Consider the following 27,797-nt stretch of genomic DNA (forward strand, 5'->3'; position numbering starts at 1 on the left):
TGTCGCAGGCGGGGACCATATCCTCTAGTTTGCAGCCGATAAACACGCCAGTCCACCTTCAAGTACAGGACAGTTTTTCGGTTCACAGCCGGGCCCAAGACAGTCCACCTCTGAGACCTTTTGCCGTGGGTGACTGCACCGCTGCACACGCTGTGAGTGCCAGGCCTTTCAGTTGTCTTGGCTGTTTGGCTCCGCTTGCCTGTGTTGCCTCACACAGGTGGAGCTCTGCTCTGTACTCCTGCCAACACCAGACTGACACTGAACCTGACACACCCAAACCCTTTATTGCAGGGCTTTTAACTGGAATCTGGTGCCATAGGCCACATGGAATACCTGGGCTGGGAATGAAACTGACTACATAACTAACATCCTGCAGTCAGTTTCAAAACACAAAAACCCAGAGCAGGTTTTCCCTAAATCTGCCTTGGACAACCAGCATGTCCAAGATCTATACTCACTTTAATTCTGCATTGCAATCACAGGTAAGGCTGTGACTGCAATGCACTCTCATGGCCTCAATACACCTATGTGCGCATCCTGGGGGGTAGGGGGAACACACAGTGACCCCTACATGTGACACCGGTGTCACTGCCTCACAACAGACACATATTAAAATGCTGCACCTGAGTAGGAGACACCTAGACTGAAACCAGAGAACAATGGTAGCGCTATAAGAAGTCTGACAACTGCCAGAGTATATTGAGATGATGTGATCAGTGTGCTATCCTTATATTACCATTTTCTACTATTTAATGGGTAAGAGAAGTTTTTTTTTTTTTTGTTTTTTTTTCCACAAAATCCCAGATGCAAAAGGGACACATCAAAAACGGATCCAGCATACTGGGGGAAAAAAACAGATGTGAATACTTAACCCTGAAAAACAGTAACAGAAAGCAGCAATTTAATTTGTGAATATCTATTAGGACTCATACTCCTCTGTGAGGAAAACGGACGAGTGCAATGCGATGAAAAAAAATTCGGATTGCACTGTGACCAATGATAACCTATGATTCATTCCCTGCTCATCTGCAATTTTTTTCTCAGCTGAAATTTCAAGTCTTATCTTGGACGAGACTCACCAATGCAAAGTCAGTGGGTGTGATAAAAGAAAAATAAATTGCAAGGCACTCTGACCATGTGAGTGAGTGCTGCTCAATTTTTACACACCCATGTTCTTGAAAACCTGACATTTCAGCAGCAGCGTACAGTAAAATCACAGCATGACCAGACAAAATAGGACAGAAAAAGAGGTTAGTACCATATATAATTAGTACAGTGCTAGTGTAGCTTACTGTACACGTCTAACAAATATATCAGAAAAAAATGGCGTGGGATCCCCCAACATTTTATCAACCAACAAAAAGAAATCAGACAGCTGGGGGCAGATGTTTATAGCCTGGGAAGGGGTTAATACACATTGAGCTTCCTAGGCTATTAATATTAGCTCACAGCTGCAGACCAAACCTTTATTGGTTATTAAAATGGGGGACCCTGAAAAAATATGACACAGGGTCCCCCCTATGACAAAGGCTTGTGCTGGCCGAAACGCGCATCAGGGAGGGCGCACTGCTACAAATTTTCCCTGGCCATCTGAGCAGGTATACTAATGATAATTGTTCACTAATTACATATGCCTATAACGTAATATTGGTTCTATTCATTAGGCCATTTGGGAATGTGCAATACAATGGGCTAATACTATGTTATATTATTGATATGATTACGGTCTACCCCCTTTTTTGGTAGCATGCGCGCCTATTTTTGTTCGTGTGTACATGTGGTCCTGCCTCCCCTTCCTTCCTTATGTATCTGTGATATACTCAATAAAAGCTTTTTCTAATTTTGTAATATGTTTTGTAATTTTTATCAGTACTATAGTGTAAGTAGCGATTTATCCCTTTATTGTCCTTGGTGTATTTTTTCTCCACACAGTATATAAATAAGTACCTTCATATTTGGTGTATATATTTTTTGTGTGGTTTCCACGAGGATTTTATGGTAGCTGGCCATCTAGCGGAGACACTGAGCTGCGAGTGCTAAATTAGAATGGGGTTCATATCCAATAATATCCTTTGACAACACAAAGACAGAAGACATTGGCTTCAGCGGATTGGTCATTGTGGCGAGTATACGTGTTGTTGGTCCTTTTAGATTCATTAAAGGAGTAATGATTTCAAATAAAGGACTGTATTTTGGGTGTGTGTTTTTTTTTTTACAATTTAATTACCGGTGTTAGTAATCAGGGAATCTTATAGATGCCTCTCCTTTACTAACCTCTGGGCTTGATGTCACCTGACAATACAAAAGTCAAAAGGTGACATCAACCCCAATACTATCACCTCACTTGCCACCGTACCAGGGTAGGTGGGAAGAGCAAGATATAGTGCCAGAATTGGCACATCTTATGGATGAGCCAATTATGGGAAGGCAGAGTTGATGCTTTAAGTCTGTGAAGGGCCCAGTATCCATGGCCCCTTCCTAGGCTATAATTACCGACCCACAGCTGTCTGCTTAGCCTTTGCTGGTAATTATAGGGGGACCCTACGTCTTTTTTGCGGTCCCCTGTTATAATTACCAGGAAATACTAAGTATACAGCTGTGAACTGATATTAACAGCCTAGGAAGCTCCATGGGTATTACCACCTTCCCAGGCTATAAAAAAAAAAAATCTGCCCCCAGCTGTCGGCTTTCCTTCTGCTAGTTAAAATGTCTGGGGACCTCAACCCATTTTTTTACAAAAGTAATTTACTCTCTATTGGAAAACTGTGTGTAAATAACAGAGAACTGCTCATGTTAAAATCGTATTTGCATGAAATTTTGCTGTAAATCTGATGCTAGGTGTTAAAATCAGATTGTACTCGCGTGAAAAACACTCATCCCACTTTTCTGGACCGATATTGGAGCTTTTTTTTTTTTTTTTTTTTTTTAAACGGTCATGGGCATGAGCTTTATGATCAACTCTCGAAGTTACAGCAGATATTTACTTCAAACAGAATGCATACCTTTTTTTCCGAATATATTTGTTGTTGGGTCAAAATTGCTTGGAGCATCAGATTCTGAAATAATTTTCAATGGCGAATTACAGTGAAGTCCACAGTAATATTTACAAAAAAATTAACTGAAAGGACATGTATAGCATGAGGACTACAAACTTTCACAAGTACCATACCTTGGGCCTTATTTGATAAAGTAAACATCAGTTTATTTCTCTGACTGAGAGGTTCAATTTCAGTGGGTTGTGAAATGGGAAATAACGGTTTCTTACACTGTGTCGCTGGGTCTGTAAAGGAAAACAAGTCACATACAAATAATCTTGTATATATGAAATTATTATTGTTCTATAAATTTATTGAGAAAATTATCCCAAGACGAGAGATGCAGATTTTAATTGACATTTAACTACAACTATTTTGGTCAATGTACATTGCTAAAATATAAAAATTCATCCTTTAGAATTATATTTACTAAGAAAATTGGTGACATGTTCAATAATATATCACATACACACACCTACATACAGGAGGTGAAATATGTATTGAACACGTCACCAATTTTCTTTAAAGTTGCTATTAACATGACAGTCTCATCAAAGGTCGGTAACAACCCAAGCCACAGGCAAAGAAACCAAACCATAGATGTCCATAAATTAAAGTCATGCGTAACAATGAGAAATGACAGGAAAAAAGTATTGAACATGAAACAAAGAGGAGCAAAGCGCCATGGGAAGTCATGACACCAGCTGAAATTATCAGTAATTAGAAAACAATCCTGCCATTTAGTGAAAAATATCAGCTGGTTTAACTGATGGCCTAAAAGGTGCCTCATTACCAAGGTGCCACAAAAGAAACATCTCATGGAAGGTGAAACCAGTGAGCTGTTTAAACATCTTCGCAACTTAAGAAGGAAAAAAAGGATTTTATGGCACTCCCATGCATAAAATCAATCTTTTAATTAGAGATTAATTTAAAAACAGGAGGATCAATCATGAGGATAAAATCTTACGCGCTTCTGGCATACACTAAGCCCTTACTCATGGAAATAACCTTATTGTTGCATAATATACTGATGACATTCGTTTGGAGAAAAATAACTAATCTACTGAAGGTTCCAGTGAGCACTGTTTGGGTCATAATCCAGAAGCGGAAAGAACATCATTTCACCATAAACCGGCCACAGCCAGGTGCTCCCCATAAGAATTCAGACAGAGGAGTGAAAAGAATAAACAGAACAGTTGTCCCAGAGCCAAGGATCAACTGTGGACAGCTACAGAAAGACCTTGAAACAGCAGGTACAATTGCTTCAAAGAAAACTAATTTATGCATTCAACCTCCACACCTGTATGTACGCTCAGCACACAAGACTCTATGGCTGAAAGAAAAAAAAAAAAGCACGTTCAAGTGTGTTTAAAGTCTGCTGAACAACATTTAGGCAAGTAAGAAAAATCCCAGGAGAATATAATCTGGAACGATGAGACCAAAATTTAACTCTTTAGATACCAAAAGGCACTGAACATCACCACAAAATTGACAAACAGGGAAGTTTGGAGGTGGGAACATCAGTGTGTGCTACTGCTTTACAGCTTACACCACTGGCAAACCTCATGTAATTGAAGGAAGGATGAAAGGACAAACGTATGGAGACATCCTGATAAAAATCTGCTTCCATATACCAGTATGATGAAGACTAAACAAAGGTGGACATTTCAGTGAGACAATGATGCCAAACACAGCAACAAAAAAGAACTTAACTGGTTTCAGAGAAAGAAAATAAAGCAGTTAGAATGGCCCAGCCAATCACCGGACCTGAATCTAATAGAACATTTAAGGAAGGAACTAAAGCTCAGAGTTTATAGAAAGAGCCCATGGAAGCTTCAGGATTTGAAGTGTGTTTGTGCTGAAGACTGGGCCAAAATGACACTTGAGCGATGCATGCCACTAGTTTCTCCATACACTATCAATATCATCCCAAGTAAAGTTATCATATAGCAATATCAAGGTATCTCATAACTATATGTCCGTAAATGGCCAAAGTAAACAATATTGGAAAACTTCACCACAATGTGTACCCTAAAAGAGACTCGGAGTATCAAACCAGAATGTAATAAAACGTACAAAATTTTATTATAGTTAACAAAATAAATCCATAATACCCAAAGGGGTTCACAAAAATGGTGTCATACATCACTAATGTAGGGGAAAAGGTACACATAAGGGGAAACACCAGAAATAATGAAAACACCCGGTATGCCATGAAAAATAAAAGTACAGACATAAGTAAAAATAATAAAGTCTGCGGAAGCATTATCCTAGGAAAACAGGGCACAGATGATCAAACAGGAAATAGCTCACCCATAGTAACCTGTGTGTTTAATGTGCAGACAGCAGCAGCCCCAACGCGAAGAAGCCCACGCGAAAATTAGTCATTTATAAGAAAACACCATTTTTGTGAACCCCTATGAGTCTTATGGATTTATCTTAATTCCCATGCCTATCATTATATGTGTATGGATGTGCAGCTTTTTGACATTATGTGCCTTTGCCTTAAAGGGAACCTGTCACCCCCTGCAGGCGTTTTTAAGTAAGAGAGCCACCTTGTGCAGCACTAATGCTGCATTCTGTCAAGGTGGCTCTTTTATTTAGTGTCCCTTCCACCGCCGAAATAATCGTTTTTAAAATTGGTCAGACATACCTGATATTTGTCAGGGGGGCAGGGCTTTCCCCCTCTGACAGAGACGCCTCACATGCGTCAGTCATGTCATGCTTTTGAATTTGGCGACGCCTCTTCAGCGTTCACTACTTCTTCTCGTACCTGCTGCACCGCTGCCCTACTTAGCTCCGCCCCTACTGGTCACATGGTGCTGACGTCATCACAGGTCCTGCTTGCACCCACTGCTCTGGTGAGCTCCGCCCCTACTGGTCACATGGTGCTGACGTCATCACAGGTCCTGCTTGCACCCACTGCTCTGGTGAGCTCCGCCCCTACTGGTCACATGGTGCTGACGTCATCACAGGTCCTGCTGCACCACTGAAAGAATATTACAGCGCAGGTGCAAGAAAAAGAAATGAACGCTGCACCTGAGTTGTAATATTCTTTCAGTGGTGCAGCAGGACCTGTGATGTCGTCAGCACCATGTGACCAGTAGGGGCGGAGCTCAGCAAGCAGTGGTGCCAGCAGGGCCTGTGATGGGCTGCAGAGATGCGCCGGGGGGGATGGAGACACAGTATAATCTGACACCCCAGCTCCCCCGCCGACCCCCTGACGTATATGACTCACATGTAAGCCGAGAGGGGGAATTTAAGCCCCAAAAAATGGGCTGAAAATCTTGGATTATACGCGAGTATATACGGTACATTTGAGCACCTGAAATGAGGAAGCTTTGTAGAAATATGGTTGCAATTCCTAAACGTTTCACAGGGTGTTTTTGTCCAACCAATTTAATTAAACATGAAGTTCAACACTTAAATTTCATCTGTTTCATTTTAAATCCAAAATGGCGGCATGCAGAGCTCAAATCATGAAGATTCAGTCACTGTCCAAGTATTTCTGAACTTAACTATAGGTACTTCCTATTTTTTTTTCCAAGTTTGGATAATGTAATTTAAAAAGGGGTTTTCTGAAGTTTGCAGTAATATGCTAGGACTTTTTAAAAAGGATAATTTATTCAGAATTTAAAAAAATATATAAGACCTTTCATTCTTTTATGGGCCCTGCTCCAAGACTCAAGCTTTTTATTCTCAACACAGAAAAAAAAAACAAAACAAAAAAAAAAAAAACAGTTAACTTGTGTCCAGACATCACAAGAGAATGTAAACAAAGGTTTCTGGGGGTCTTTTGTGCTCTGAGTTGCCGCTATTTGGTCCTGCCTCATCAGCAATTTACAGTAGATGCTTTGCTTAGTCACATCACAGAAAACAGCCAATCCCCTTGTCATGTGTCAACAAAAATGAAAACCATTTTCTTTAGTGTCGAGACAATAGAGACTACGTAATTTCCCATCTGCATCAGAGAAGACAAAATGGGCATAAAGTGATTTGAATTTTATTGTCAATAAATATAAAAAGTATGTAATTATAAGATATGACTTTGCTGGAATATTCCAGAATCTCCCATTGTTACACTACAGATGTGACCCCCCCTCCTTCCCCCCTTAGCAGCTGCAGCTGTGTTTGTCTCCTCTGCCTGAGTCTGTAATAGGACACCAGACATTTCCTGTGCCAGCATTTCTCTCTTCTCCAGCTAAGGAATGTTAATTAAGCTAAGGGGAAAGAATGTCTTTGACTAGTTTCACAATAGCGGTTTTTAGCGCTGCGCTTCGTGCGCAATAGAATCGCACGCAAAAAATGCATTATGCATTTTGTATGCATTTGCTTTTTTAGGCGCATGCGTTTTAACCAGTTTCTAGCCACGTTATCTCTTAAAACACATGCGATTTTAAACGCAGTCGTGGCGTTCCCATAGACTGTAATGTGATTTTTTTTTGCGCATTCCGTGCGCAAGCGTGCGCATGTAACATAGTAACATAGTTATTAAGGTTGAAGGGAGACTTTAAGTCCATCTAGTTCAACCCATATCCTATCCTAACTTGCCCTAACATGTTGATCCAGAGGAAGGCAAAAAAAACCCATGTGGCAACAAGTAAGCGTCACATTGGGGAAAAAAATTCCTTCCTGACTCCACATACAGCAATCAGACTTACTCCCTGGATCAACGCAATATTAAGGAAACTAGTGTATATACCCTGTAATATTATACTTTTCAAGAAAGGCATCCAGTCCCTTCTTAAATTTTAGTAGGGAATCACTCATTACAACATCATATGGCAGAGAGTTCCATAGTCTCACTGCTCTTACAGTAAAGAATCCGCGTCTGTGAGTATGCTTAAACCTTCTTTCCTCCAGACGTAGAGGATGCCCCCTTGTCCCCGTCACAGGTCTAAGAGTAAAAAGATCATTAGAAAGCTCTTGGTATTGTCCCCGCATATATTTATACATTGTAATAAGATCACCCCTAAGCCTTCGATTCTCCAAACTAAATAACCCCAAATGTAATAACCTGTCTTGGTATTGCAGACCCCCTAGTTCCCTAATAACCTTGGTCGCTCTTCTCTGCACCCGCTCCAGTTCAGCTATGTCTTTCTTATACACCGGAGACCAGAACTGTACACAGTATTCTAAGTGTGGTCGCACTAGTGACTTATATAGAGGTAAAATTATGTTCTCCTCCTGAGCATCTATGCCTCTTTTAATGCATCCCATTATTTTATTTGCCTTTGCAGCAGCTGCCTGACACTGGCCGCTAAATGTGAGTTTGTCGTCCACCCATACACCCAGGTCTTTTTCAGTGACTGTTTTGCCCAGTGTTTTACAATTAAGCACATAATTATACATCTTGTTCGTTCTACCCAAGTGCATGACCTTACATTTATCCCCATTAAAGCTCATTTGCCATTTATCAGCCCAAGCTTCTAGTTTACATAAATCCTCCAGTAATATAAAATTGTCCTCCTCTGTATTGATTACCCTGCAGAGTTTAGTGTCATCTGCAAATATTGAAATTCTACTCTCTATGCCCCCTACAAGGTCATTAATAAATATGTTAAAAAGAAGCGGGCCCAAAACTGACCCCTGTGGTACCCCACTGCTAACCATGACCCAGTCTGAGTGTGCTCCATTAATAACCACCCTTTGTTTCCTATCCCTGAGCCAGCTCTTAACCCACCTACACATATTTTCCCCTATCCCCATTGTTCTCATTTTATGTATCAACCTTTTGTGTGGCACCGTATCAAAAGCTTTTGAAAAGTCCATGTACACCACATCCACTGCATTCCCTTGGTCCAGTCCGGAACTTACCTCTTCATAAAAGCTTATCAGATTAGTCTGACAGGAACGGTCCCTTGTAAACCCATGTTGATATTGGGTCATGAGGTTATTCTTCTCCAGATACTCCAGTATAGTATCTCTTAGAAAACCCTCCAGGATTTTACCCACAGTTGAGGTTAAACTTACTGGCCTATAATTTCCAAGTTCAGTTTTTGTCCCCTTTTTGAATATTGGCACCACATTTGCTATACGCCAGTCCTGTGGTACAGACCCTGTTATTATGGAATCTTTAAAGATTAAAAATAATGGTCTATCTATGACTGTGCTTAATTCCTGCAGTACTCGGGGGTGTATCCCATCCGGGCCCGGGGATTTGTCAATTTTAGTGATTTTTAGACGCCGCCGTACTTCCTGCTGGGTTAAGCAGGTGACATTTAACAGAATTTTTATCCATGATCATGTTATCCGTCATGGGATTTTCTTGTGTAAACACTGTTGAAAAAAAGTCATTTAGCATATTGGCTTTTTCCTCATCCACCATTTCACCCAGACTATTTTTAAGGGGGCCAACACTATCATTTTTTAGTTTCTTACTATTTATGTAGTTAAAGAATATTTTGGGATTATTTTTACTTTCTCTGGCAATGAGTCTCTCTGTCTCAATCTTTGCTGTCTTGATTTGCTTTTTACAGAATTTATTTAATCTTCTGTATTTAGTTAATGCCTCATCACTACCTATTTGCTTTAATACGCTAAATGCTTTATTTTTGTCCCTTATTGCGCCCCTTACAGCTCTATTTAGCCATAGTGGTTTCTTCCTATTTCTCGCATGTTTATTCCCATACGGTATATATTGTGCACAGGTCCTATTCAGGATGCTAATAAACGTCTCCCATTTTCTTTGTGTATTTTTATGTCTCAGGATATCGTCCCAGTTAATTGCACCAAGATCATCTCTCATCCGTTGGAAATTTGCTTTCCTGAAGTTTAGTGTCCTTGTAACCCCTCTACTACACATCTTATTAAAGGATACATGAAAACTTATTAATTTGTGATCACTGTTACCCAAATGACCCCCAACCCTTACATTTGATATGCGGTCTGGCCTGTTGGTTAATATTAGGTCTAGCAGTGCCCCCCCTCTTGTTGGGTCCTGAACCAGTTGTGAAAGGTAAGAGTCTCTCATAGTAGTCAAAAACCTATTACCTTTGCTGGAACTGCAGGTTTCTGTTCCCCAATGTATTTCAGGGTAGTTGAAGTCCCCCATAATAATGACTTCTCCTTGAGTCGCAGCTTCATCTATTTGCTTTATGAGGATATTCTCTGTTGCTTCCATTATTTTTGGAGACTTATAACAATCCCCTATCAGTAATTTATTATTTTTCCCCCCTCCCCTTATCTCTACCCACAGGGACTCTACATTTTCATTAGATTCATATATATTATCACGAAGGATGGGTTTTAAGGATGATTTTACATATAAACACACGCCTCCCCCTCGCTTATTTGTTCGGTCATTTCTGAACAGACTATAGCCCTGTAAATTAACCGCCCAGTCGTGGCTCTCGTCCAGCCATGTCTCAGATATCCCCACCATGTCATAATTATGTTCCAACAACATTAACTCCAATTCCTCCATTTTGTTGGCGAGGCTTCTGGCATTAGTATACATGCACTTTATGTATCTCTCTGTACCTCTATTCTTTCTTAAATTATTAACCGTTCTAACCCCACCCCCCATGCCACCCCCACCCCCAATGTCATTATTTGTGCCCAGGTCTCTAGCTGCACTGTCTTCCCCTCCTATAAAAGGAATACCCTCCCCCCCCCGTCCCTAGTTTAAACACTCCTCCAACCTTCTAGCCATTTTTTCCCCCAGCACAGCTGCACCCTCCCCATTGAGGTGCAGCCCGTCCCTAGCGTAGAACCTGTAGCCAACTGAGAAGTCGGCCCAGTTCTGCAGGAACCCAAACCCCTCCTTCCTACACCAATTCCTGAGCCACTTATTAACCTCCCTAATCTCCCGTTGCCTCTCTGGCGTGGCACGTGGTACAGGAAGTATTTCCGAAAATACCACCTTGGAGGTCCTTGCTTTAAGCTTACAGCCTAATTCCCTGAAATCATCTTTAAGGACCTTCCACCTACCTCTAACTTTGTCATTTGTGCCAATGTGCACCATGACCGCTGGATCCTCACCAGCCCCTCCCAGTAATCTGTCAACCCGATCAGCGATGTGTCGGACTCGAGCGCCAGATAGGCAGCACACCGTTCGACGATCCCTGTCTTTGTGACAGATTGCCCTATCTGTTCCCCTAATAATTGAGTCTCCCACTACCAGAACCTGTCTGGCCTGCCCTGCTCTCCTATTTCCCCCCTTACTGGAGCAGACACTCCTCCGGCTTTCAGAGGACATGCATTGCTGCAGCAGTGCTACTCCTGCACTAACGCTCCCCTCATCTGCCAACTTAGCAAACTTATTGGGGTGTGCCAGATCAGGACTAGCCTCCCTGGTGCTTTTCCCTCTACCCCTCCTTCTGTCACCCAGCTAGCTGCTTCATTGTCCTGCAGCTCCAACCTAGCATCCCCCCCTCATCTATCCCATTGAGCGTCTGCTCAGTGAGCAGAAGACTCCTTTCCATATTGTCTATGGATCTCAGTGTTGCCAGCTGCACATTTAGATCTAGTATCTGGGCTTCCAAATGCACAACGTGCTCACATCTTGCAGAGCAGTATGCACCCTCGACCGGCTGTTCAAGGATTTCATACATGCGGCAAGACGTGCACTGGATGGCATTGGCAATAGTGGAGCACATCCTAATGGGGATTGCACCAGACAATAAGATAAGCAAAAATAAATAAAAAAAAAAAAATGTGTTTTTTTGAGTCAGGTAGGATGGACCAAAAATGCAACAGGTTGCGTCCGGCGCGCCTAGGCGCACACTACAAAAAACGCATGCGCAGAAAAACGCATACGAACGCGTGCAAATGCTAGACCATGCGCCCCCATGTTAAAGATAGGTTCACAGGACGCATGTGCATGGACACGCACAAAGCGCAGCACTAAAAAATGCTAGTGTGAAACCAGCCTTTGTTTGAAGCACCATGCGGCTGGATATAAGTATGGGTAATATTAAAGAGACTGGATCTCGAAAACCATACGCGGCAGAGATATACAAATTACATTTGTGCAAAATGCATCGACCCAGCGTTCTGGCCCATAATTTTCACGGTTCTAGCAACCACGAAATTCGAGAAATGGATTTGTCCTAAACGGTGTGATATAACTACTGCATGTTTGGACTTGAATTATACCCTCCGACAGCCTAAAGAAAATGATAACATGTGCATGTTCATACGAGGTACCCTCTGCGAGATATAGTTATAATAAGTTTTGTAGTCAGAATTGTAACTCCTAGAGCAGGGGGAGGAACATCACCAGACCGCCCCCTTCGTGATGTCACAAACCCAAAGCTATAAGGTACTCCCTCCCTAAAATTGGTCATTCAAGCTGGAGGGTTTGATGCCAAAAGGACCCCAGAGGCAGGGCGACGTGTGGCCCCGCCTCCCCACATGGTTAGCCTAAAGACCATTAAGCAACTAAGTGTTGATCTCTATGTTAATCCAATTTATTTTATATTTGCATTGTACATACCTAATGTCTCAACTTTGTAAAATCTTTTATCTGTGTAATCACTGCCCCCCTTTTCGGGAATAAATTATAACTTTATTAGTCTGTCTTCATGCTCTAAAAACGAACACGTGCCTTTAAGATAATTGCTATTGAATTGGGTTGGCTTCGAACCACTCTATTAAGTTTATAACTTAATCAGAGAAACTCTGGAGCTGGTGTCGGCAAAGTGTGATCTGGGTACTGTCGAGAGTGACAGAATGGATTTTATAAACCAATTGGGTGGCTGCGGCCAGAGCATTTTATAATTCCCTCACTGCAGCGTGGCGGGTGGACAGACCTGATTGAAGCAGCCGGCCGGTGACCAATTATCCCAGGTGTAGTTCCCTGACTGACCTGAGGGTAAGGAGGGCGCCGGGGAGCTGCAAGTTCCAAAGTGGAACTGAAAAGTTTTGTGAAGTATTGTTGGCAGTGGTGGGACAACCAAAATAACCCCCCTGTGATAAATTGTTAGGGCAAGACTAGCTTGCTGTTTTTTATCACATGGTGCCAGTGGTGGGATAACTAAAATAAGCCCCCCTGTGCCTGTGATAGCCGTGTGTCGGCAGTACGTCGCATCCCTCCGTCCATGACATACCGGTGTCAGCGGTGGGATCGTGACAAAGTATAAGAAAAAAAAGTCCCAACATGTTAAATGCAATTTATATTCTCAAAAAAGCAAATATAGTAGAGACCCATTTAATCTTACAAAATTCATGAGAGGTAAAAAAAAAAAGGGGTTATCACGCGTCCCATAAGAAAAGTCTGCAGATTTTAGAAGCATGAGTATGCAGACATTGCCACGATTCCCCAGTATGCAAACAAGCACTCCTGTCACCACATAGCATGAGATTTGCATATTTGCAGTTACATACAGACTAGACTCAAATCTCTTCTATTGGAGATACCAGGAAACCGTGGTAGCGTAAGCAACACACAAGCTGTAGTAATAGCAGGAGAAATATATACACATACATACATACATACATACACACACACACATATACATACACACCTCTAAGAACAAAAAGAAAATTTCATATTTTGCATCAGTTAGGCTGGTTTCACATTAGGGTTTTTTTGCGCAGCGCATCGTGCGCATCCGTGCTGTCCTCCACATGGTCTGGCGTTTGCATGCGTTCGGTTGCGTTATCGTGCGCATGCGTTTTTTCAGGTGTGCGTCTAGACGCGGCAGACGCAACCTGTTGCATTTTTGGGTCCGTCCAACGGCGTTAAAAAAACCGCATGCGTTCGCTTGCGCACGGAAAGCGTAAAAAAAGCATTACAGTCTATGGGAACGCAGGCGTGCGCATGGACATTTTAAGAGGAAACATGGCTAGAAACTGGTTAAAACACATGCGCATAAAAAACGCAAACGCATGCAAAAACGTATAATGCGTTTTTGCATGCGTTTATATTGTGCACGATGCGCTGCACAAAAAAATAATAATGTGAAATTAGCCTTAGTTAAGCATTTTTCTTTTAATTTATATCGCAGTAATTCCCTACATAAATAGGCTTGGGGAACATAATTGCACTGCATACAGATTTAAGAGTGATTTTAAATAGTGATTTTTAAAAACTGTATTCCCGTGTCGGAGAAAACAGTTTAATAGTGAAAAAAAGAAGGATTTTTAATACTTAAAAGGTAAAATCTCCTTCTTGGAGCGTTCATTAAACGACACATGTAACCATGGGTGTATGCTGCTGTTGCTAGGAGGCTGACACTAGGCAAAAATAGAGTTCGCTCCTCCTCAGTAGGGAACACCCCACCGACTGGTGTAAAGCTCGTCAGTTTAGTGAAAAAGTAGTAGGAGAAGCAATAACAAGGACTATATACAGGCCCAACTGAGGCGCTCAGGCTCAACAAAGGCACAAAAGACCAGGGAGAGGGATGTGCCCCCCAATGAAGGCTTCAAGAAAGATTTTACAGTAAGTAAAAAAAAAAAAAAAAAAAAATCTTTTATTGCTTCATTGGGGGACACAGGTCACCATGTGACGTAATAAAGCAGGACCAAGACAGGGAACATAAAAACTTGCTTAAATCTGGTCAGGTGATGAGCGAACGACGCTTGCATCACCTTCCTACCTAGGCCAGCAGCAGCCCAGCCATAGGTATGTACCCTGTAGAATCTTGAAAATGTATGAAGAGATGACCAGATAGTGACCTTGCAAATCTGAGTTGCAGAAGTCTGGTGGTGAACAGCCAAGGTGGCCCCCACTGCACGGGTGGAATGAGCCCACACTTCCAGAGGTGGTCGTCTATTCTTGACCGGATAAGCCTTCCGTATAGCTGAGCAGATCCAACAGGTGATAGCAGACTTGGAGGCAGATACCACTTTAGGAAGGCAGGCACTGGACCAAGGACCACCTTGTTCTTTTGGAAGAATAGGAAGGGGTGCGGCAAGTGAGCATCTAACTCTGAGACCAATCTGGTGGAAGTGATCGCAACCAAAATGGCAACATTCCAGGAGAGAAGAGAAGATGTTCTGAATGAATTTCGAAGGGGTATCACTGAAGAACGCTAAAAACTAGATTAAGGTACCACGGGTCCACAGGGGGATGATAAAGTGGTGCTAAACGAGCAACTCCTTGAAGGAAGCTCTTGACCTGGGGACAAGAGGCCAAACTTAATTGAAACAATTGAGAGTGCAGTGACCTTACCCTTGAGGATACTAAGACAAATCGGACTCTAGCATAGATGGAAAAGAAAAGCACATGGGAGATATGTGGTCTTCACATCAGCAAAAAAATGACTTATGATGCATTAAGACGAGGGCTTTCTCGCCCTGATCATGGTCTTGTATAACTTTGAGTGAGAAGCCTGCCTCCCTCACAACTGCGGCTTCAAAGGCCATGCCATTAAATTGAGAGACCGAGAATTCTGGTGGAAGAGGGGACCCCAAGAAAGTAGGTCTCGTCAGTCTGGGAGTTTCCAGGGTACGTTGACTAATGTGACGTACCAGGCTCTCCTGTGCAAGTATAAACACTAGAATGACTAGAACTCCTTCCGCCTTGATCTTCTTGACGAGTCTGGGGGATCAGGGGAAGGGGTGGAAAAGGTACGAAAGTTGAAACTGAGACCATGGAATAACCAGGGCATCATAACCGACCACCAGGGAGTTGCGAGGTCTGGCCACGAAACGAAGGACATTGTGATTCACCGAGAAACCATGCTGATATTGCTGGCATGTGCCGCTTGGCCCAAGCCACAATCCATGAGACCTATAGCATGACCAACTCACTGTGTGTCCTGCCCTGGTGGATTTTTGTAAGCCACAGCCATGTCATTGTCAGATTAAATTCGGACTAGTCGGTCAGTTAAAAGGTCCTGCCAGTGGAGAAGAGAGGTAGAAGGCTCACATCTCCAGGAGTTTTATGGGAATAGAGGTTTCCCAAGAGATCCAGAGACCCTTGACTGTGTTGTGAAGGAAGATCACCCCCCATCTGAGGAGACTGGCAGCCGTTGTGACAACTTGCCAGTGGAGAGGGAGAAATTACTTCCCGTGCCGAATGGCTATCCAGGGAAGAAATCCTTTTGTCCCAAGCTGACAGAAGGGTTAGCTGGAGAGAACGGGTATGGAATTGTGCAAAAGGGACAGCTTTCCATCATGTCAATCATCTTCCCTAGTACTCCCATGCAGAGTCGAAGAGAGTCAGGAGAGGGGTATCTTAAAGAACAAATCCACAGATGGATTGTTGAGAGCTTTTCCTCTGGGATGCATGTCCAAGGTGATCTGAAGACTTTTGCAACAGTCACGGATAAACGGGCCCTTGATCAGGAAGTTGTAAAGGTAGGGAATGACTACTATCCCCTTTGAGTGGAGAATGGCCATGACTGCCACCATTACCTTGGCAAACAATCTGGAGACAGAGGCCAGTCTGAAGTGGAGAGCTGTGCACTGGTAGCATGTCTCCTTGACAGCAAAACATCCTGGATGTCCAGAGAGGAGAGGAATTCCTCAGGCTCCATAGAGGCAATCGCCAAGCAGAGGGATTCCATATTGAAATGCGTACCCACCAGTTTATAAGCTTATAATCCATGATCTGACTGAGTGAGAAGTCTTTTTTTGCGACCCCAAATAGGTTTTAAACAGAACAGTGAGAATCATTCCTGGGAGAAGACGAGTACAATGACCCCTGCCCGAAGAAGAGAGAAGATGGCTTGGAAAAAAAACAGGGACTTGGGCTGGAGCTCTTGGGAGGGCGAGACATGAACAAACACCTGCATGGGAGTTAAGAAGACTCCATCTTGTAACCTGTGGCAACAGATATCCCTGATCCAGGCGTCGACGACTATGGAGAACAACGCGTCCCAACAGGGTGTGGGGGGGTTCTCAGCCTTCTTCTCTGAGTGAGGTGACCAGTCATGCACAAGAAAATCTATCGGATTCAGAACCTGAAAACTTGAGAAAGTGCCGGTTTTGGGTGCCATGCCAGGGCTGGTTTGAAGGACTGCTTCTTTCTCTCTCGCTGGGCAGGGGAAGGTTCTCGCTGAGAGGAGGTCCCGGAGGAGGGAAAAAAAGAAAAGAAAAAAAAAGGACAAAAAGGGGCAAAACTGAAGAGAACATCTCCTGGTAAATGTGCAGAGGCTGGTGAACAAAGGTGCTCTTACTGCCTCTGGCGTCCAAGTTGAGCTGATCCAGCTTAGACCCAAAGAGTGATCCCTCTAAGGGGAGTTGGTAAGGAACTTCTTGGACATCGGATCCGCATTCCAGGCTTTGAGCCAGAAGATTCTGCTTATGGCTACAATATTGCTAGTAACAAGGGCAAAACAGCTGGCAGCATCCAGAGACACAGCAAGCAAATATTTGTCTGTGTATGCAATCTGATCCACAAGATTCGCTAGTTCGTCTGGCGAGGCTGCTGATAAAATGCCCAAGAAGTTTTACCCAGCAGGAAACAGACTTGGTTACCCATGTGGATGCGAAGACAGGACAGAGAAGTGCCAGCAGCCTCAATGGCAGACTTAGCTAGGGCTTCGATCTGTCCGTAGAGAACCATCATGGGAGAGACAGGACAATTTTAGCAGACAGGTGAGAGACTGGTGGGTCCACAGCTGGGGGTCCTGACCATTTGCTGAGGAAATCAGAACCAAAGGGGATAGAAGATATCCAACTGCCTTCTACCTGGGAAGCGTTAGACAACTATTCTGTCAAACTCCTTGTGATTGGAAAACACCCGAGGAGGGTTCTTCGATTTTTTTGAATGAAACGGAGTGATCCGGAGGGGGACACTCCTCGTCCTTAATATTGAGAGTCTGATTAACGGCCGAAATAAGGCTATTGACCATATCCTGGAGTTTGCAAGATTGGTCCGTGTATAGATCAGATTCTGACTGGGAATCAAGGTCGGATACCAGGGTCAACTCCGGGGAGGAATGGGATACTGAAGGTATCCTGAGGGAAGGGAAACCAGACGAGCAGTTGGAGTATGCCCACTTCTTGGACCTTACACTTCATCTGCCATGATGAGGGTGGCAGATAGATGGGAGCGTGCGATTTGTTCAGAGAAAAGATGGGAGCACTGGAGGCGACCAAAATGTTAGGTATACGTTCAAGGACCTGTACCAGGGACAGAGAAAACTTGGTTATGTCAGTTACTGATTGAGAAATAGCAACAGCCCATTCTGGGGGAGGGAGCGTGCTCTCGTTCCGAGAGGCTCCTGTGAGGCTTGCAATGTGGCAGGGCTGCAATCTTGGCAGAAAGCCAAGGCCTGACCTGTGGGCCACTGTTTGCAGAGGACCCAAGTATAGTAAATTAGAGTGGGAGGAACAGGAGTGATACTCCCTGGAACTGTGCATATGTATAGCCACTAGGTGAGAGGGGCTTCTGAGGAAGGTTACGTGTAGAAGGGTAGAAGCAAACAGTCTGGACAGAGCCTACCCGTGGATGTAGGGAAAATGTGTTTTTGGGAGAGACTGGTACAGCAGGCAAAGTGGAGTTGCAGCAGGACATGAAGCACCATTGGAGATGGAGGCAGAGTGAAGGAGACTGAAGAGGCAAGCTTGGAAAAGGCACGCAGAAAGCCTGTACTGCCAGAATGACGCAAGCGCTCCCCATAGAAGGGAAAGCGTGCGAACCTGTGCATGCCGATTAGGTGCCACGCACAAGGGGGGTGGAAACAAGCCTGCCCTGGAAATGAACTAAGCGCTCCCACGGGAGGGAAAGAGCTGACTGGCCAGCACACATGAGGAAAAGGGGGCGCGACCAAAATATGCACGCAAAGAGAAGGAGTGCTGCAATCACCTTATTTTAATGCCTCCCGTCTGAAGAGGGACTGTGGAGAAAAAGGAGGGACAGTACCTGTCTGGACAAGGTCCCAACTCCCCCATCTCGAAGACGACATCAGGAGCCCTTAGGTGAGAGGGGACGGAAGGAGGGGGCACTGAAAAACAAGGCATCCTCCTTCCTGCACTGTTGCGGTCCCGGGTGGTGCAGAAGACTGTCGACCCAGAGAGAGGAGGGTCACTGAGGAGAACCGTTATGCTCCCATCCCAATACTAAAAGAGGGCTGGGGAACTGGCAAGTACCGGCCGCCACGAACCGCTCTAAGACGTGCTTGAAGTGTTGGGGGGTAAGGTCCTGCCTCGCAGACCAGAGAGGGTATAACGTGGATGGCTCCACACTGTTCTCTTAGTCGCTATTTTGGTAACACAGGGTGAGACGTTACACTCTCTGGCTGCTATGGGCATAAAAGAGGACAAACTTATGGTGTGGCCACCATCCTCCCCTGACCTCAACCCCATTGAGAACTTCTGGCACATCATCAAAAGGAGTGTCTATGATGGTGGGAGGCAGTTCACATCTAAGCAACAGCTCTCGGAGGGTATTCTGTCCACATGCAAAACAACTGAAGCACAAACCATCCAAAAACTGACAAATTCAATGGACGAGAGAGTTCAGAAGCTTCTTTCGAATAAGGGGTCCTATGTTCAAATGTAACATCACCTAGAATAAAGTTTTGACTTGAAAACGGTTTGATTTCATTTTGTAATAAGCTGATAATGCTTATAATTTCACAATTGACCATTTTTTTGTTCAAAATAAAAATAAAAAGGTTGAAAACTCTGCTGTGCATAATAATTTGGAACATGCATTTTGAGTGTTTCTTATTTTTAAAAATATACTGTTTTCATAGGCAGTTTGTTCAAAAACATTGCAATTATACTACAATATTAGATGACTGGAAAATAAAAATGACTGCAATTCATATAGCTAATTTAGAGAAAATATGAGGAAATATTTTTTGCATAATAATTTGCAACACAGTGTAAATTACCTTGTTTTGGTGGCACAACAGAAAGTGCTGCCTCCTGATTTTGAGGTTTGTGTTGCTCATCATCTGATATGGGAATGCACTGTTAAAACCAGTTAAGAGGTGCTTAAACATCATAACATGTTGCATCATAAAAATACATGTAATACATTATAGCTGTATTACCTTTTACAAACTGTATGTTGAAAAACAGGATCAAGTGTCACGCAAAGACATTGACTTATGAAGGGAGATGACAGACAATGTATAGGTGGAGTAAATAGTAAATCCAACCTCCCCCCCTTTTGTCACGCCCTAAGGCTACTTTCACACCTCCGTTTTGTTTGTTCCGGTGGCATGCGGCGAAGAGCCGGACCGCTGGATCAGGCCTGCAGCGGTGACAATGGATGCAGATGCGGCGCCTGATCCGGCTTGGAAATCATTTAACCGAGCCGCAGCGGGGACGAGAGAGGCAGCGGGGACGAGAGGGGCAGCGGGGACGAGAGGGGCAGCGGGGACGAGAGGGGCAGCGGGGACGAGAGGGGCAGCGGGGACGAGAGGGGCAGCGGGGACGAGAGGGGCAGCGGGGACGAGAGGGGCAGCGGGGACGAGAGAGGCAGCGGGGACGAGAGAGGCAGCGGGGACGAGAGAGGCAGCGGGGACGAGAGAGGCAGCGGGGACGAGAGAGGCAGCGGGGACGAGAGAGGCAGCGGGGACGAGAGAGGCAGCGGGGACGAGAGAGGCAGCGGGGACGAGAGAGGCAGCGGGGACGAGAGAGGCAGCGAGCCGCACCGGGGACGAGAGAGGCAGCGAGCCGCACCGGGGACGAGAGAGGCAGCGAGCCGCACCGGGGACGAGAGAGGCAGCGAGCCGCACCGGGGACGAGAGAGGCAGCGAGCCGCACCGGGGACGAGAGAGGCAGCGAGCCGCACCGGGGACGAGAGAGGCAGCGAGCCGCACCGGGGACGAGAGAGGCAGCGAGCCGCACCGGGGACGAGAGAGGCAGCGAGCCGCACCGGGGACGAGAGAGGCAGCGAGCCGCACCGGGGACGAGAGAGGCAGCGAGCCGCACCGGGGACGAGAGAGGCAGCGAGCCGCACCGGGGACGAGAGAGGCAGCGAGCCGCACCGGGGACGAGAGAGGCAGCGAGCCGCACCGGGGACGAGAGAGGCAGCGAGCCGCACCGGGGACGAGAGAGGCAGCGAGCCGCACCGGGGACGAGAGAGGCAGCGAGCCGCACCGGGGACGAGAGAGGCAGCGAGCCGCACCGGGGACGAGAGAGGCAGCGAGCCGCACCGGGGACGAGAGAGGCAGCGAGCCGCACCGGGGACGAGAGAGGCAGCGAGCCGCACCGGGGACGAGAGAGGCAGCGAGCCGCACCGGGGACGAGAGAGGCAGCGAGCCGCACCGGGGACGAGAGAGGCAGCGAGCCGCACCGGGGACGAGAGAGGCAGCGGTAAGTACCGGGGACGAGAGAGAGACGGAGATACGCGCTCGCTCTATGCTGCGCCGGGCATTTGTGGGGTTAAAACTCACAGTGTCCGGGCATGCGCTGTTGAAAAAGCCTGTCCGGCGCTGCAAAAAACGTTGCAGCCGACGTTTTTTTGCTGACGCCGGAAGGCACAGGTTTGCAGTTTCCGGCAAAAAAAGGAGGCGCCGCATGTCCATTCGGCACGATGCGGCGATCATTACATTCTATGTGCCAAAACCGGATTTAATTCCGGATCCGGTTTTCACACTTTTCGCCGCATCGTGCCGGATTCAAAAAGACGGATGTGTGAAAGCAGCCTTAGTTAGATAAAATGATAAAAATTATTTTCCCCACTCTTTCATTTTTTGCAGTTGGGCTTAGGATTAGGGGCGGGGTTAAAAAAAAATTTTTTTTCCCACACAAAAAAAATGATGACAATATGACGGCTAGTGTTGAGCGCAATTGCTCGCTACTCGAATTTGCATCGAGTGATGGGGCTTGCAGAATATCACGGATCCCTGCATATTTTTTTGCGGTCCTCTAACAGTCTTAAAATGTAAGGGGCAGGGACTCTAGCATGTCACTTGAGCACACGCGATATTTGGTGCATACCCAAGCAGCCGATGCAAACTGGAGTAGCGAGCACTGGCGCTCAACACTAATGACGACATATTCAACATCACGACCTAATGTTATCAAAAAGCCCACTATACCTGTGGAAAAAATCCTTGAGGGGTGTGGTTTCCATAATGGGGTCACTTGTTGGGGGTTTCTACTGTTTAGGCACATGAGGGGCTCTTCAAACGTGACATGGCATCTGCTAATTATACCAGCAAATTTTACATTCAAAAAGTGAAATGCACGCCTTCCCTTGGGCGCACAGCAGGGCTTGAAAACAGTAGATTCCTCCACAAATAAAGTATTGGCATATTCAGGAGAAATTACAAAACAAATGTTGGAATCCATTTTCTGTTACCCTTGTGAAAATATAAACGTTTGAATCAAAAGTCAATTTTTTGGGAAAAAATGTAAATGTTCATTTTTTCCTTCCACATAGCTTCACTTTTTGCGAAGCACCTGAAGGGTTAATAAACTTCTTGAATGTGATTTTGAGCACCTTTAGGGGTGCAGTTTTTAGAATGGTGTCACTTTAGGGTATATAGACCACTCAAAGTCACTTCAAATGTGTGGTGGTCTCAATAAAAAAAAAAAAAAAAAAAGATTTTGTTGGAAAAATGAAAAATCGCTGGTCAAATTTTAACCCTTCTAATTAAAAAAAAAAAAAAGTGTTTCCAAAATTGTACTGATGTAAAAGTAGACCTGTGGGAAATGCTATCTATAAACTATGTTGTGTGACAAGACTCTGATTTAAGGGAATAAGAATTTGAAAATTGCAAAATCTCCAATTTTCTTTTTCCACAAACAAAGTTATATCAAGGACATTTTATCACTATCATGAAATATAATATGCCAAGAAAAAATAAACTCAATCATTAGGATATGTTGAAGCGTTCCAGAGATATTACCTCAAAGTGACACTCAACAGAATTTTAAAATTAAGCTAGGTCATTAAGGGGTTAAAGCTTATCATTACATAAACATCACTGACAATATATATATATATATATATATATATATATATATATATATATATATATATCTACTCACCAACATTTTTTCGCTCTGGTACTGGATTAAAGCAATTGATAAAATTTCAACAGCTCTGATTAGAAATGTAGCGTCGTCAATCTCCACAATTCTAAAATGGTCCTGCAAGAGATAGTAACCATTAGGTACAATTGTCATTTGTGATTTATATGCATACCGTAACATGACTGCCTACCATAACTAGCTAAGCCTGTTGCCCAGTGCAAATGAGCATTTAATAAGCCTCTGCCAGTTGCTGTATGTATGTGGGATCGGAGAAGCAAACAATTTCAATGACAGCTATAAAAAGAAAAAAAGTACAGTCATGGCCAAAAGTTTTGAGAATGACACAAACATTAATTTTTACAAAGTCTACTGCTTCATTTTTTCTAATGGCAATTTGCATATACTCCAGAATGTTATAAAGAATGATCAGCTTAACAGCAATTACTTGCAAAGTCAATATTTGCCTAGAAAATGAACTTTATCCCCCAAAACACATTTCAACATCATTGCAGCCCTGCCTTAAAAGGACCAGCTAACATCGTTTCAGTGATTGCTCCATTAACACAGGTGTGGGTGTTGATGAGGACAGGGCTGGAGATCAATCTGTCATGATTAAGTAAGAATGACACCACTGGACATTTTAAAAGGAAGCTGGTGCTTGGCATCGTTTCTCTTCTGTTAACCATGGTTATCTCTAAAGAAACACGTGCAGTCATCATTGCACTGCACAAAAATGGCCTAACAGGGAAGAGTATCGCAGCTAGAAAGATTGCACCTCAGTCAACAATCTATCGCATCATCAAGAACTTCAAGGAGAGAGGTTCCCTTGTTGCCAAAAAGGCTCCAGGGCGCCCAAGAAAGACCAGCAAGCGCCAGGACCGTCTCTTAAAAGTGTTTCAGCTGCGGGATCGGGCTACCAGCAGTGCAGAGCTTGCTCAGGAATGGCAGCAGGCAGGTGTGAGTGCATCTGCATGCACTGTGAGGCGGAGACTCATGGAGCAAGGCCTGGTCTCAACGAGGGCAGCAAAGAAGCCACTTCTCTCCAGGAAAAACATCATGGACAGACTGATATTCTGCAAGAGGTACAGGGAGTGGACTGCTGAGGACTGGGGTAAAGTCATTTTCTCTGATGAATCCCCTTTTCGATTGTTTGGGACATCTGGAAAACAGCTTATTCGGAGAAGACCAGGTGAGCGCTACCACCAGTCTTGTCTCATGCCAACTGTCAAGCATCCTGAAACCATTCATGTGTGGGGTTGCTTCTCAGCCAAGGGAATGGGCTCTCTCTCAGTCTTGCCTAAAAACACAGCCATGAATAAAGAATGGTACCAGAATGTCCTCCAAGAGCAACTTCTCCCAACCGTCCAAGAGCAGTTTGGCGATCAACAATGCCTTTTTCAACATGATGGAGCACCTTGCCATAAAGCAAAGGTGAAAACTAAATGGCTCAGGGAACAAAACAGAGATTTTGGGACCATGGCCTGGAAACTCCCCAGAACTTAATCCCATTGAGAACTTGTGGTCAATCATCAAGAGACGGGTGGACAAACAAAAACCTTCAAATTCAGACAAAATAAAAGCATTGATTTTGCAAGAATGGACTGCTATCAGTCAGGATTTGATCCAGAAGTTGATTGAGAGCATGCCAGGGAGAATTGCTGAGGTCCTGAAGAAGAAGGGTCAACACTGCAAATATTGACTTGCTGCATTAACTCATTCTAACTGTCAATATAACCTTTTGCTACTCATAATATGATTGCAATTATATTTCTGTATGTGATAAAAACATCTGACTAACACACATAAAAACCAGAGGCCAGCAGATCATGTGAAAATATAATATTTGTGTCATTCTCAAAACTTTTGGCCATGACTGTACAATAACCACTTTTTACACAGGAAAACTAAAACCTGCATCTATTAATACAGTTGTGCTCAAAAGTTTACATACCCCGGTAGAATTTCTGCTTTCTTGGCCTTTTTTCAGAGAATATGAATGATAACACCAAAACTTTTTCTACACTCATGGTGAGTTGTTGGGTGAAGCCATTTATTGTCAAACTACTGTGTTTTGTTTTGTTTTTTAAATCATAATGACACCCCAAAAGATCCAAATGACCCTGATCAAAAGTTTACATACCCTGGCGATTTTGGCCTGAAAACATGTACAGAAGTTTACACAATTGGGTTTGACTGGCTACTAAGGGTGAGTGCACACAGTGCGGATTGAGCTGCGGATTTTTCCGCTCGGATTTGCAGGTAAAACCGCAGGTAAAGTGACCTGCGGTTTATCTGTGGATTTGCCTGAGGTTTTCCCCTGCAGTTTGACACCTGGACAATGGAACAGGTGTCAAACCACTGCGGAATCCGCAGAAAGAATTGACATGCTGCGGATTTAAAACAGCAGCAAATCCGCGCGGAAAAATACTCAGCATGTGCACTGCGGTTTTGAAAACCCATTGAATGGCATTGTACTGTACAATGCCTGAGGATCTGCAGCAAATCCGCAGAGGCAAATCCGCTGCGGATCCGCAGTAAAAGCCGCACCGTGTGCACATACCCTAAAGGTAACATCCTCACCTGTGACCTGTTTGCTTGTAATCAGTGTGTGTGGCTGAGTGAGTTTCTGGGATACAGACAAACTCTTGCATCTTTCATCCAGCCACTGTTTCTGGATTGTGAGTCATGGGGAAAGCAAAATAATTGTCAACGGATCTAGAGAAAAAGGTAGTTGAACTATATAAAACAGGAAAGGGATACAAAAAGATATCCAAGGAATTGATAATGCCAGTCAGCAGCATTCAAACTGTGATTAACAAATGGAAAATCAGGTGCTCTGCAAAAACAAAATCACGGTCAGGCAGACCAACAAAAATGTCATCCACAACTGCCAGGAAAATTGTTTGGGATGCTAAGAAAAACACACAAACATCATCAGCTAAAATACAGGACTCTCTGAAAACTAGCGGTGTGGCTGTTTCAAGATGCATAATAAGGAGGCACTTGAAGAAAAATGGGCTGCATGGTTGAGTTGCCAGAAGAAAGCCATTACTGCGCGAATGCCACAAAGAATCTCGCCTACAATATGCAAAACAGCACAGAGACAAGCCTCAAAACTTCTGGAACAAGGAAATTTGGAGAGGTGACACCAAAATTGAACTTTTTGGCCACAACCATAAACATTACATTTGGAGAGAGGTCAACAAGGCCTATGATGAAAGGAACTCCATTCCTACTGTAAAGCACGGAGGTGGATCGCTGATATTTTGAGGATGTGAGAGCTACATAGGCACAAAAAACTTGGTCAAAATTGATGGAAACATGAATGCAGCACAATATCAGCAAACACAGAGGGAAAATTGCACTCATCAGCCTCGTAGCTGCACATGGGATGTACTTGGACATTCCAACATGACAAAGATCCAAAACACAAGGCTAAGTTGACCTGTCATTGGCTACAGCAGAACAAAGTGAAGGTTCTGGAGTGGCCATCTCAGTCTCCTGACGTCAATATCATTGAGCCACTCTGGGGAGATCTCAAGCGTGCAGCTCATTTTATACAGCCCAGAAATTTACAGGAAAGGGAGGCTTTTTGCCAAGAAGAGTGGGCAAAAATTCTGCCGGGGTATATAAACTTTGGAGCACAAATATATGTGTCTGCTCCAATCTACAAGAAATACACACAATTAAATATACAGTCGAAACCAGAAGTTTACATACACTATATAAAGAGACACAGGCATGTTTTTCTCAATATCTGACATGAAATCAGAATAAACTTCTCCCGTTTTAGGTCAATTAGGATTATCATTATTATTTGCCAAATGCCAGACTAAAGAGAATGTTTTAAGACATTTTTATTACTTACATAATTAATATGTTTCAGGTTATCCCAATAAACCCCCTAAAATATGCACTTGAAAATGGCTCTCGCAGTGCCTGCGCAGTAGCAGCCATCTGTGATCCGATACCTGCTACTGCGCATGCGCCGCCATCTTGGAGAATTTTTTTTTTTCACTAGCAAGATGGTGCCGCTGGCATGTGTGCAGTAGTAGCTGTAGGATCACAAATAGCTGCTATTGCGCAGGAGCGGCAGGTGCCATTTTCAAATAGATGTTTTTTTGGGGGGAATATCAGGATAACCTCAAACATATTAATTATATACACAGTAGATATGAACTTATGCTGCGGCGCAGGTGCCACCGGTGGCGCCTGCATGCAGGTGGTTAGTTTTTTCCAATATGTATATATAATATTAATTGCGTAAACTAGGGGGCAGGTCAATGAGGGATAAGTGACCTGTCAGAAGACATATAGACGAATACCTAAGCAAAGCACCACATGAAGACCCCCCCCCACAGGCTCAAAACTGAAAATAAAGATTAAACAACCACAAGACAGATTTCATCAACCAAGGTATCATTTTAATCAGTGTAACGGCACCGACTTGACACTGTCTGTAGGTTAGTGTGCACAATACTGCTGACACGTTCCCTTTAAAGTGTGATCAGGTATTAGTTTGTTGATTTCAGGGCCAATCCAATAAAAAGTCTGGAGCTTAATTTTATCCTCAGGTTTTGAGTATGCTAAACTTCAAATACTGGAAACCATTTCCAACACGACCAATTGCAACCAAGACATTTTTTATTACACCAAGTTTAATGCAAAAAGGTGGAAGATAACCATTTGATCCATTTCAAGTTCATTTGTGTTGTACATTCTACCGACCAACTGTGTGCTTGACTCAGTGGTCATGGTCTCATTTTGTAATGATTGCTGTCATCATGATTGCCCCATAGGCACAAGAAACACATATGCTTTGTGTGCCCCAACTGTAGGCAGAGAAGCAGTGCCACCACTTTCAGGTCAGCGCAAATTTTCCATTTATGTTCTGAGTATTAGACCATTTTCAAAATTAACTCCACA

At 44.0% G+C, this 27,797-nt stretch overlaps 1 protein-coding gene across 1 annotated transcript in view; it reads right to left on the reverse strand.

The window, feature by feature from the left end:
- Positions 1-27,797, reverse strand: part of LOC141099724 (uncharacterized) — a 166,756-nt gene that overhangs the window by 9,174 nt on the left and 129,785 nt on the right. The window contains exons 14-17 of the mRNA XM_073587724.1: positions 22,887-22,988; positions 19,772-19,850; positions 3,170-3,280; positions 3,003-3,056 (exon numbers count right to left, since the gene is read on the reverse strand). Of these exons, the coding sequence (XP_073443825.1) occupies positions 3,003-3,056; positions 3,170-3,280; positions 19,772-19,850; positions 22,887-22,988 (346 nt within the window). The remainder of the gene's footprint in view (positions 1-3,002; positions 3,057-3,169; positions 3,281-19,771; positions 19,851-22,886; positions 22,989-27,797) is intronic.

This window comes from Dendrobates tinctorius, unplaced genomic scaffold, assembly GCF_039654945.1.
Source record: "Dendrobates tinctorius isolate UK_male_01 unplaced genomic scaffold, ASM3965494v1 ptg000102l, whole genome shotgun sequence".
In the NCBI taxonomy this organism is placed as follows: Eukaryota; Metazoa; Chordata; class Amphibia; order Anura; family Dendrobatidae; genus Dendrobates; species Dendrobates tinctorius.